The 10,459-nt window shown below is 46.1% G+C and overlaps 2 protein-coding genes across 2 annotated transcripts; both read right to left on the bottom strand.

Moving 5' to 3' along the window:
• Positions 1–683: 683 nt before the first annotated feature.
• Positions 684–3,464, bottom strand: LOC125527548. Its single transcript, XM_048692062.1, has 7 exons — positions 3,089–3,464; positions 2,627–3,004; positions 2,010–2,187; positions 1,675–1,882; positions 1,344–1,483; positions 1,220–1,258; positions 684–1,110 (listed from the first exon to the last, which is right to left on the bottom strand). Exons 2-7 carry the CDS (start codon positions 2,821–2,823, stop codon positions 1,024–1,026), a joined length of 849 nt encoding a protein of 282 aa, XP_048548019.1. The 5' UTR covers positions 2,824–3,004; positions 3,089–3,464; the 3' UTR covers positions 684–1,023.
• A 2,239-nt stretch (positions 3,465–5,703) lies between these two features.
• On the bottom strand, positions 5,704–9,054 carry LOC125527547 (oryzain beta chain-like). Its single transcript, XM_048692061.1, has 5 exons — positions 8,444–9,054; positions 7,106–7,344; positions 6,879–7,019; positions 6,319–6,786; positions 5,704–6,036 (listed from the first exon to the last, which is right to left on the bottom strand). The coding sequence occupies exons 1-5, from the start codon at positions 8,946–8,948 to the stop codon at positions 5,971–5,973; spliced, it is 1,419 nt and encodes a 472-aa protein (XP_048548018.1). The 5' UTR covers positions 8,949–9,054; the 3' UTR covers positions 5,704–5,970.
• Between the last annotated feature and the right edge of the window lie 1,405 nt (positions 9,055–10,459).

The raw sequence follows: 10,459 nt of genomic DNA on the forward strand, positions 1-10,459 counted from the left end.
TCTTACGCAAGGCGAGGCAGGCGCTAGGGTGGGACGAAGCCACGAGCCAGCGACGCGGTGCTTCCTCTTCAAAATTATGACGCGGTGAATTGATGAGAGGGCAAAACCGTCCTAAAAATTATGAAGTGCAGGCCCATACGTGAAAAATGTTGTCGCTAGTTCACTGGTGACCGGTCTTTCAGGCATAGGTGGCCGTTCAGTTCAATGGCATCAATTAGTTACCAGTGACTTGTTACAACTTACGAACAAGCACATTACATCGTAAATGAACCAGAATTAAGGGCTCATTTGATTCAAAGAAATTTTATAGGATTTCTGAAGGATTAAAATACTTCCTATGTTGGTCATCTGAATCATAAGATTGGATCTCATAGAAATTTTTCCTGTGGAATCTAACATCCACTCCAACCTCTTTTTACAATTTCTTCGTTTTTTCTATGACATCAAACACTCATTACTACTTATACTCCCTCCCTTCCAAATTACTCGTCGTTTGAACTAAAACCACGACGAGTAATTTGGAACGGAGGGAGTAGGATTCAACTGGGTATGCCACTTTAACCCTATACTTTTCCTATTTCTAGATTTTCCTATTTCTAGATTTTCAAAATCGTACAAATCAAAGAGGCCTAAGTGCTTGATCTCGCGTGCCATCAACCCAATAGACAACATCACAGAAAATCTGACAGAAAATCTCATTTTATTTACAGTAAAGCAGATGCATTATCAGTACAGTGAAACGTAGATACTGACCACACAAACGAAGTATATATATATATATATATATATGTGTGTGTGTGTGTGTGTGTGTGTGTGTGTGTGTGTGTGTAATAATAATAAAGTAACAAGGCCAACAGGGGAGCTAACAATAGGCGCTAGGAAGGAAATCCTGCTCAATTTGTCAGCGTAGCTTTCTACCCAGTGGCAACAGAGACTACTCTTATTTGCTTTGTGTCTTGCAAACAGGAAAGAGCAAAGCTACTTGGGTCTCCAACTTCTTGTGCTGGGTCCAGCTCTCGGCTCTCATATACAAAGCTCCTCTCTGCTGCCCTCCTGCAAAAATGCATTCGGAGGCACCGTGGAGACTTCCTTCACCTCAGGATCAACGCCCTATACAAATAAATGCACAAGCAATGGTTCACAACCAAGCAACAAAAGTAACTAGCATTGTGTTATTAGAACAAATAGTAGCTGCCTTAACAACAGAAATGCGATTTACCGTGAACACAGCTCTGAGCTCTTTCTTCTTGGCTTCCAGCTGTAAAGAGGGGATTTCACACATGTAGTCAGCAACAGCAAAGCAGCAAAAATGTTAAAAGAGGAAATAAACCGTCATGTCATACATCGTTATAATCCCAGTAGCTCCAGTCTGAATAGCATCCAAATGGCATACCAACATCCAAGTGACCACCAGTGTATTCATCCGCACTGTTGGGGTGCTTCATATTGACACTTCCATTGTTGGTACAGCCATAGCAGTGTCCTTCGTCAAGAAAAAAAAAGAAAGAAAACAAGAGTTAGGCGCAAAGTGATCCAATGGGCACGAACGTATATAATAACAGCTGACTAACTGAAGGTATAAGATTTCTGTGTATTCAGCCATGCTGGGATAAGCTCAACTTAGTGCCACCCACCAAAGGCAATACTTGATATAAGGGGAGGGTATAGCATTACCGTTATCGGTAGGTTTAATCATGCAGAAGCAGCTGACTGACAGTTCTTCTTGTTTTACTGGTCGCACATATTTGACTTCGACAAAGAATAGATCTTCGATGCCACGATCAGCTCCTTTAGTCAAAGTGAAATTGAGATGATAGTACCACCCACGCTTCTCACTGAATACTTTGCACTCCACAACATCTTTGAGTTCATACGCAAAATCCTAAAATATGAAGCATGGGTCAGATCAACAATTCTTACATGGATAAATCAGTACAAGACATAGGGCAGTCGTGATAGTGGGGCACAGAGTGAAGGCAGGTTGGAGAGAGAGAGAGAAGAGAACAAACCCCCAAAAGACTGTGATCCTCGTTATGCTTGTCCACCAAAGCTTGAAGTAATCGGCGCCTTCCATTACGGGCTCTCTCAGCGTGATCTGACTTTGAACGCTTCCTTGCGCCATCAGGCCAGTAAAGAGCTGCTTCTATGGCCATTTCCAGTGAAGAAACCCCACCTTGGTGCATTAACCTAATTTATATCCAAATTATGGTCAGTGTCAATTCCCAACAATGGAGAATAGAAAGTTATACAAGGACCATATAAATGCTATCAATAGGGCTATGATGCACTAGTTTGCATAGGATGCTGTTAAAATAATTCATGCTAGTGATCAACAAATGCAGAACAAAACTGCACATGCCTATATATAAGCTCCTGGGCCTTCTTTGATTTCATATAGCAAACTGCTTTCACCAGATAATGGAACTTAACTTTCTAGCTAACAGCATCGATATAAACAGAGGTGCGTGGGGCAAAGGGCTGCTAATCAACTGTGCATATTAGAGTTCAGATAAGAATAAACAAAGTGGTGCATTGTTTGCATGTGGCTAGTTAAGTCTGAACATATTCAATTGCAGGTGTGCAAACAGAACAAAACCAGGAGAAACAAGTGGTTGAGGAACTTTACAGTTTTGGGTCCCTATGTTCAAGAAAATAGCGATCCATGGCTTTGTCAGCTTCATCTAGGCTCTGAAACGGCCCGCCCGCATAAGGATACGTGTGGAAAGAGCCCCCGTGATCGACCCTGATGTAATACAACATTCCCCAGTCACGTCGCAGCCGTTCCCAAATGCCTGACCCAGGAGGTGATGGTGCCGAGGCCATAACAGTGTCCTGATCCGGCTGCCCGGAGGAAACGGCGGGCGATTTCTCCTCCAGTGTTGTAGCGCTCAGCGACTGCTTGAGCGACGACACATCTGCAGCAGGTTCCTGCGGCCTTTGCAGCGCGGGCGGTGAAGCCTGCTTCCCGTCCGCCACCACGAACTCGAATTGGAAAATCCTATCGCTGGAAAAGGCAATCCAAACGCACATCGATCGATTATTAGCAAGTAAAACAAATCGATTTCAACTAGAAGATGGTCGTATGTACGTTGAAGGCGGCGGCGGGTCGTTGGGCTTCCTCCGGCGATGCCAGTTGAGGTAGATGGAGGCTTAGCGCGCGCGGACGGCGTCTTCGAGATCCGCGAAGTCCCGGAACGGCCCGCCCGTGATGGGGGGGTGCCTGGGGAGGTACGTGCCGTCCCTGTTGACGCGGACATGGATCGTGATCGGGTGGAAGCCGCCGGTGGGGATGCGCCGCGGGAGGGACTCCGGAGGAAGATGCTTGGGCGCCATGAGGAGGGAGGGAGGGCCGCCGGCCGGCTTGATCGATTTGGGGAGGGGGGTTAGGGTTCGGCCATTTCGTCGGCGGAGGGGGGGATTAGGGTTCGACGAGTTCGTCTCTTGGTTGGGGAGGAGGCGGAGGGGAAAAAAGAGATTGAGAAAACTGCTCACGCGGTTGGGTTCTATACTTATTCAGGCTAGATAGACTCGGCCTGTCGTGCGGCCCGCTTGGAGCTCGGGCCGAGTAGGGCTACACTCTCCTTCCTTTTTGGCGATGAAAATGCTGATTTCTCTTTTGTCCTGATGAAGAGCATATAAGGGATTCTTTGAAAACTGCTCACGCGGTTGGGTTCTATACTTATTCAGGCTAGATAGACTCGGCCTGTCGTGCGGCCCGCTTGGAGCTCGGGCCGAGTAGGGCTACACTCTCCTTCCTTTTTGGCGATGAAAATGCTGATTTCTCTTTTGTCCTGATGAAGAGCATATAAGGGATTCTTTGAAAACTGCTCACGCGGTTGGGTTCTATACTTATTCAGGCTAGATAGACTCGGCCTGTCGTGCGGCCCGCTTGGAGCTCGGGCCGAGTAGGGCTACACTCTCCTTCCTTTTTGGCGATGAAAATGCTGATTTCTCTTTTGTCCTGATGAAGAGCATATAAGGGATTCTTTGAAAACTGCTCACGCGGTTGGGTTCTATACTTATTCAGGCTAGATAGACTCGGCCTGTCGTGCGGCCCGCTTGGAGCTCGGGCCGAGTAGGGCTACACTCCTTCCTTTTTGGCGATGAAAATGTTGATTTCTCTTTTGTCCTGATGAAGAGCATATAAGGGATTCTTTGAAATCTCTATAATCAATTTTCCCGAACCCGTCTTCGTATTCTGTGTTTGGACCATGCTATTCTTCGCTTGCAGAAAAATGGTACTCCCTCCGTTCCGAATTATTTATCATACGTATAGATGTATTTAGATGTATTTTAGTTTTAGATACATTCATTTCAACGGCGAGTAATTTGGGATGGAGGGAGTACAAATCGCACACCCGGCACCTCTGGGAGTGCTTTTCTTCAGACTCTTTGTGGTTTTCTATAGAGCGCGAGTTTTCCTGCCATGTTTATACCGTGTCTGCTTTTTTGTTTTTTATATTTATTCATTTTATTATTATCTTCTAAAAAATCATTAAGTTTTTCTATGACCCTTTTATAGAAACATTGAACATTTTTATGTCCGTAATTAATTTTAACAACTTGGATATTTTAAAATTTATGCAGATTTTCAAAAACCATGATTTTTAGAAAAACATGTGTATTTTATAAATATATGAAAAAAAATGAATGTTTTGTGTTCATGAATATTTTAGACAGTCTTTGAACATTCGAAATTTTAAATTAATTTTTTTATTTAGGAAGGCTGAACCTGCGGATGGGCCTTAGAGGCCGGCCCAGTGGAGTGGAAATGGCCAGAGGCCTGGCTGCTGGGTTCCGCTGGGGGTCTCTTCTCCCCTTCCCTTCTCTTTCTGCTATATTAATATTAAAAAAAACCGAGATAAGACAGAAAAGAAAGAGAGGTTAGGGATGGAGCTTGAGCAGGAGGGTATTTTTCTCGGACTCATAAAAATGAGTTTGATCCAAGAAAAATAGAAATGACCACGCGTGTGAAGTTGAATTCAAACACATTTGAATTTAATTCAAATGAGTGTGAGAAGGAAGTGGGTATTCGGTAGGTCCAAAAAATGTTGAGAAATTAGGAGGAGCCTCGATAAATGAAGAAAGGATTATGGAGAAAGTTTGGAGAACAATCTTAAAGCAAAAAGGCATGAGAATCAAATTGCAAGTGGGTTATGGTGATTCCAAAATTAATGAAATATTTTAATATAGCTCCCTAATAATATTGGAAGGATATATTATAAAGAGAAATTATCATGTGAATTCCGTCGTTTTAAATGGATCAAAGATCCATGCAATTTATTTATTTGAGTTGCAAAGAGTTAGTGACATGATGCAATGCAAATGATGACACGTAAATACAACAAATAATTAATTAACACAGCTGACACGCAAAACATGAAAGGCATCTGAAACTGAGAAACCCATAAAATAGCGAATTCTGCAAACTCTTTTCACTGAATAAAGATTTTAGCGAATTCTACACACATGTAGGAAAACTATTATCACTGAAGATTTTTTTTTTATTGTGGGTATATAAATTTCAGACGATGGAGAGTTGCATATGGCAGAGAAGTAGAGAGAGCTTCTGGTTGAAGAGGAGGAAGAAGAGTGATTTTATTGTTAAAATCGACAATGTCATCAAATACGCAAGGATATGTAGACACTATCGGTTTTGAAAAACTAAACTGTTGCATCCACATATAAGCATCAAACAGCATGTACACGATGATCACCAATTAGCTTTGACATTCTTTAAGATAGTAAGAGTACAAATGGGGCGAGCTATGTACAATGAGTACATGTAGAAGTAGGGGATATATAAAGCGAGCGGTACTGCTAGAATCGTAATACTAAGCAACAATAATTCTACAAAAGCAATGTCTGGTTCAAATTTTGCACAAAGGCTTGTTGGGTGCACGGAGGGAGAAAAGCTCCAGCAGCCGCATCCTTCTACTCCACCTTAGACACCGCTGTCTACCGACGAGTTCATGCCGTGTTTCGCATGGCCAGGGTGCGCTTCAAGGCCTTCACGCTCAGCGGGCTGTTCTTGGTCTGCTTAATCCAAACAAAAACAAGTCAGTGGATCCGCTATGGCATTCTACTACAATCTAAGATGAACAAGTAAAACCTAAGTATACACTAGTAGTATGTATTTTTCAAGAAAAAAGCATGACAAGGTCAGTTTGGTCATGCATACGGCATGAATATTTAGAACTGCCTAACTTGCATCAGCTGAACACTTCAATCAAAGGCATAAACGGAAAAAACAGATGTAGATACTATTATCGCAATGCTGCAGAAAGAATAATAAACCAAGAAAGCAGAAGTAATTACCGCTGAGCAAGTCCCAGCCCTGATGTTGCAGACGGGGTAGTCCGGTGGGCAGCAGCTGGAGTGATCCTTGCAGCAGGTTGCGCCTTCGGCCGGGCAGCAGCCCCACACCAGGCAAAGGTTCCTGAAGCCGAACGAGCAGCAGCAGGTGCTGCCTGCAGGGCATGAGAAGTTCTCGTCGCAGACGTGGTCAGGGGCGACTGGGGGAGGTGGCGTCGGCGGTGAGGGAGGTGTTGGGGCTGGCTTGGGCGGGTTAGCGCCCTTCTTGGTGGGGTACGATGACATCATGGCTATCCCGCACTTCCCACTGGTCACGTTGATGTTGCGCTCCATGCGGAGATACCCAGATTCTCCCCAGTTTGGACCCCATGAGTTGCGGACGATCCAGTAGTCCTTGCCGTTCTCAGTGCCGTAGCCAACAGCAACCACACCATGGTCAAGTTGCGTGCCACACCTTCCACTGAAGACACCCTGTAATGTAGATCAATCAAAGGCCTGTTATCACCAGACTGGCCTGAATGCTGGATAAAATGTTAGCTGCCTGCTGCAACAAGTTCACTTACCGAGTGGTAGAGCTGGAACTCCCGGCCTCCAGCTTCAATGGCAACACTCACGGGCTGGTGAGCAACCGCCTTCTGCAGCGATTTCTCATCATTTTCAGGGACATCTTCAAAGCCATCAATGCTCACCACCTTCGCATTTTTCTGCAAAGATATGACAAAATGTACCAGTCAGAACATCAGAACCGAGCATCATCTGGATTATTTGAAGTAAGCAAGCAAGTACCGACCCTGAGAACATCACATCTGCCATCAATGGCTTTGTAAGGGTAGTCATCTTCGGTATCAATGCCACCGTTCTTGATGATGAACTCAAAGGCGTCATCCATAAGACCCCCATTGCAGCCACTGCTCTGCCCGTTGGTGTCACACTCCACAAGCTCCTGCTCCGATAATGTCACCATCTCACCAGTGACAATTTGGTTGATGCTCTCTACTGTGCTGACTGCAGAAAAAGCCCAGCAACTCCCTGCACACACCACCATTACAAACGATGCATCAGCCAAGAGCAAAATAATTACTACAAACGAAGCTTCAGTCAACAGTAATAGAACAACTTATGTCATCAACAGTTTTAACTAGTACATCAATTTCCTGCCAAAGCGTTCGTTTGCTTCTTCTGTTTTTCCCCATGGCCCAATATCAACGGCAGCTGACAGAATATGCAGAGCAGCAAACCTACCACATACTACTAACAGCATAATCACCATGCAGAACAATTTGTACAGTAGGTTATAAGCTGGCGGTACTGAAATTGAACGTTGTCAGATCTGGTTAATTCCCTTGCATAGTTGGTCGATGGTTCAAGTTATGATGATTGGAACCGCCTGCCATTAATAGTTGTTCAAGTGAAAGTGGCCATTGCTTCCTTCTTACTAAGAAGGATACATACATAACGTTTGTTTGCTTCTTCTGCTATTCCCCCCATGGCCCAGTACTAAAGGAAGGTGACAGAATAACAAAAAATCTGTATAGTTCGTTATATGCTAGTGGCTAGTGGTACTGATAGCTTAACAAAAATTTGTGTAGTTCGTTGTCAGGTATGGTTAATGCCTTAGGTAGTTGGTTGATGTTTAAGTTCCGGTTATCAACTGGTCAGCAGCGCTTGACTGACAGATGCACCAATACGACAATCTGAAGTGCGAGGAACAAACAAAACCTAACCCAAAAAGGGCAGCCACAGATCGGAATAATACTTCTGTACTACTTCCAAACCACACAGCGCAAGGCAACCCGACGAATCGCATGCCATGAACTCTTGTGCAAGTCAAAGCCGGGCGACTCATGGCCATTGCTTCCGTCCTAAGAAAAGCATGAACTTTTTGCAACTGTAACCTACCCGTGCGTTAACAAATTTGCAACAAATTAAGCCCCAAAAGAGGATTTTTTTTCCTTGGGACAACGGCTGCACCGCTTGCATCAAGGATCGATTTTGGGATCCGGAATCACTAGGGTAAAGGTGACGAAGAACCTAGATCTGAGATTGCCGTCAGCAGAACAGGGGATCGCATCTAACAATCCGGCAACAAAATCGGCCTAGTAAGAGGAGAAGAGGAGGGATTTCTCACCGCATTGGCCCTGGTTCTTGACGGGGGCGACGGCGCCCTTCTCCCTCCAGTCGACGGCCTCGGGCAGCTCCTCGGCCCCATCGTGGCGGTACCTCTCGCCCACGACGCGGCCGGGCCTCGCCCTCTGGGCCTTGACCCCGAGGTAGGCGGCGCGGAACTCGTTGTTGGTGAGATCGGCGAAGCGGTTCATGCCGAGGCGGTACCCCTCCTCGCCGGCCGCGGCGCGCGCGTTGTGGGCGTCGACGAAGCGGAGGTTGTCCCAGAAGGCGCGGAACCGGCGCTCGCGCTCCGGGATGGAGTTGGCGTTGGGGGAGGAGCCCCCGCCGTGCTCGGCCAGCCAGAGGTCGTAGACGGCCCGGGCCTCCGCCTCCGTGCGCTCCAGCCCGCGCGCCCCGTGCTCCGCGTTGTAGGCGATGATGGACATGTCCGCGGACGCGGCCAGGGCGCCGCCCGCCACGGCAAGGAGCAGCAGCAGCGGCAGGATGGCCGCGGCGGCGCGTGCCATGGTGGCGGTGGGGGAGACGGGCGTCGCTCTCCGGGTCGGGCCTGGAGCTTTTCCGAGTTTTTTTTCTGGGAGTTTGTTTTCGGTGGGTTGGTTTGTGGGGGGAGGGGTCGGGTGCGGTCGGATTTATAGATGGGGGGAGGGGTCGGGTCGGGTCGGTTTGGGTTGGGATTGGGGTTGGAATCTGGTGCGTGCAGAGATTGTTTGTCTGTTTAATTCGTGTTCAAGTCCTAAAATCTTCTTCTTTTCCTGAGGGAATATTCTAATCTAATTCTAATAATTGTAATCCTGATTAAGCACGATCGATCAATGAGTTTGATCTCATCTGATGAGGACTCTGGCATGTTGGTGACGCGTCGTAACGGCCGTCCGGGGCCGTTGGATCAAGATCAATGCCCGCCGTTGCTTAACAGGAGTATGTTTTCAATGTGGATGTGCATATCATTACTTCTTTCATTCAAATACTACTTTCTTACCGGAAAAAACTTGAGATAGCTTTTTTTGCATGGAAACTCAAGATATGAGATATCTGACCACATCTCGTGTGGCATGTACTCCCTTCGTTTCTAAATATCTTTTAGATATTTCAAATACGGGTTACATATAAATATATATAGACGTATTTTAGAGTGTAGATTCGCTCATTTTGCTTTACATGTAGACCGTATTAGAATTTTAAAATAATCTTATATTTAGAAACGGTGGAAGCATTATATTATGTAATTTGATTTGGCACATAGGTAGAACTGCAATTTTTACGTCCACAAGCAATGCGAAATTAAGGTCGCGATTTGTAGAGAACTATGAAATTAAGGTCGAAATTAAGGTCGCCGGTGCGCCAGTCTCTACGTATGGGACTTCGCCGGCCGGGATGTCCGTTCCTTCGCAGTTCCATTCCGGAGGGATTGTGGCACAACCAGTACAAAAACGTAAGAAGAAGAAGAAGCCGCATCAACAACAGTTTGCTGGGGGAGCTTTGCAGCATGGTTATCACCCGCCGGCTCAGCACATGCAGGTTCACCAACATATACCGCATCAACCAATACAATAACAACATGTGCAGTCTTATCAGCAAGGGCAATATCAGCAATTTGTGTAGCAGCAGAACACTCAGGTGCCACAGTTGCCACAGGGGCTTACTACTGTCGATGTCCCTTCTCTGGGAGTTCCCGTGTCTGATGTGCAGGTGAATCCTACAGGGCCTAAGAACAAGGCTAAGAAAGGGGTTCGATGCTGGAAGTGTGCGGTGGATACGCATGCCGCGAAGGATTGCACAGTGCAGCATTACTGTTATATTTGTGACAAAATCGCTCATCCAACGTTGCAATGCCCAGTTCTGAAACTCCCAAAGCCCACTGCTTTTGTCTCGGGAGTTGGTGCTGAGGAGACTTACTTTGCCCAGCTGCCAGATAGTGTGGTGAAGGATCATTTGGCGCCGACACAGACACCGATCGCCCATGTTCGTGTGAGTGGGTTGATGGTACCGGCGAGCATTGTCGAGAGTCAGTTTGCTA

Source organism: Triticum urartu, unplaced genomic scaffold (assembly GCF_003073215.2).
Source record: "Triticum urartu cultivar G1812 unplaced genomic scaffold, Tu2.1 TuUngrouped_contig_4245, whole genome shotgun sequence".
Taxonomy (NCBI): Eukaryota; Viridiplantae; Streptophyta; class Magnoliopsida; order Poales; family Poaceae; genus Triticum; species Triticum urartu.

Excerpts from the sequence above, each read along its gene's own strand:
- LOC125527547 (XM_048692061.1), bottom strand. The coding sequence starts at position 8,948 with ATGGCACGCGCCGCCGCGGCCATCCTGCCGCTGCTGCTGCTCCTTGCC. Across the intron at positions 7,020-7,105 it reads GCAGATGTGATGTTCTCAGG|AAAAATGCGAAGGTGGTGAG; the intron begins GTCGGTACTTGC and ends ATATCTTTGCAG. Across the intron at positions 6,787-6,878 it reads AGTTCCAGCTCTACCACTCG|GGTGTCTTCAGTGGAAGGTG; the intron begins GTAAGTGAACTT and ends TCTACATTACAG.
- LOC125527548 (XM_048692062.1), bottom strand. The coding sequence starts at position 2,823 with ATGGCCTCGGCACCATCACCTCCTGGGTCAGGCATTTGGGAACGGCTG. Across the intron at positions 1,883-2,009 it reads AGGATCACAGTCTTTTGGGG|GATTTTGCGTATGAACTCAA; the intron begins GTTTGTTCTCTT and ends TTCATATTTTAG. Across the intron at positions 1,259-1,343 it reads GCTACTGGGATTATAACGAT|CTGGAAGCCAAGAAGAAAGA; the intron begins GTATGACATGAC and ends CCCTCTTTACAG.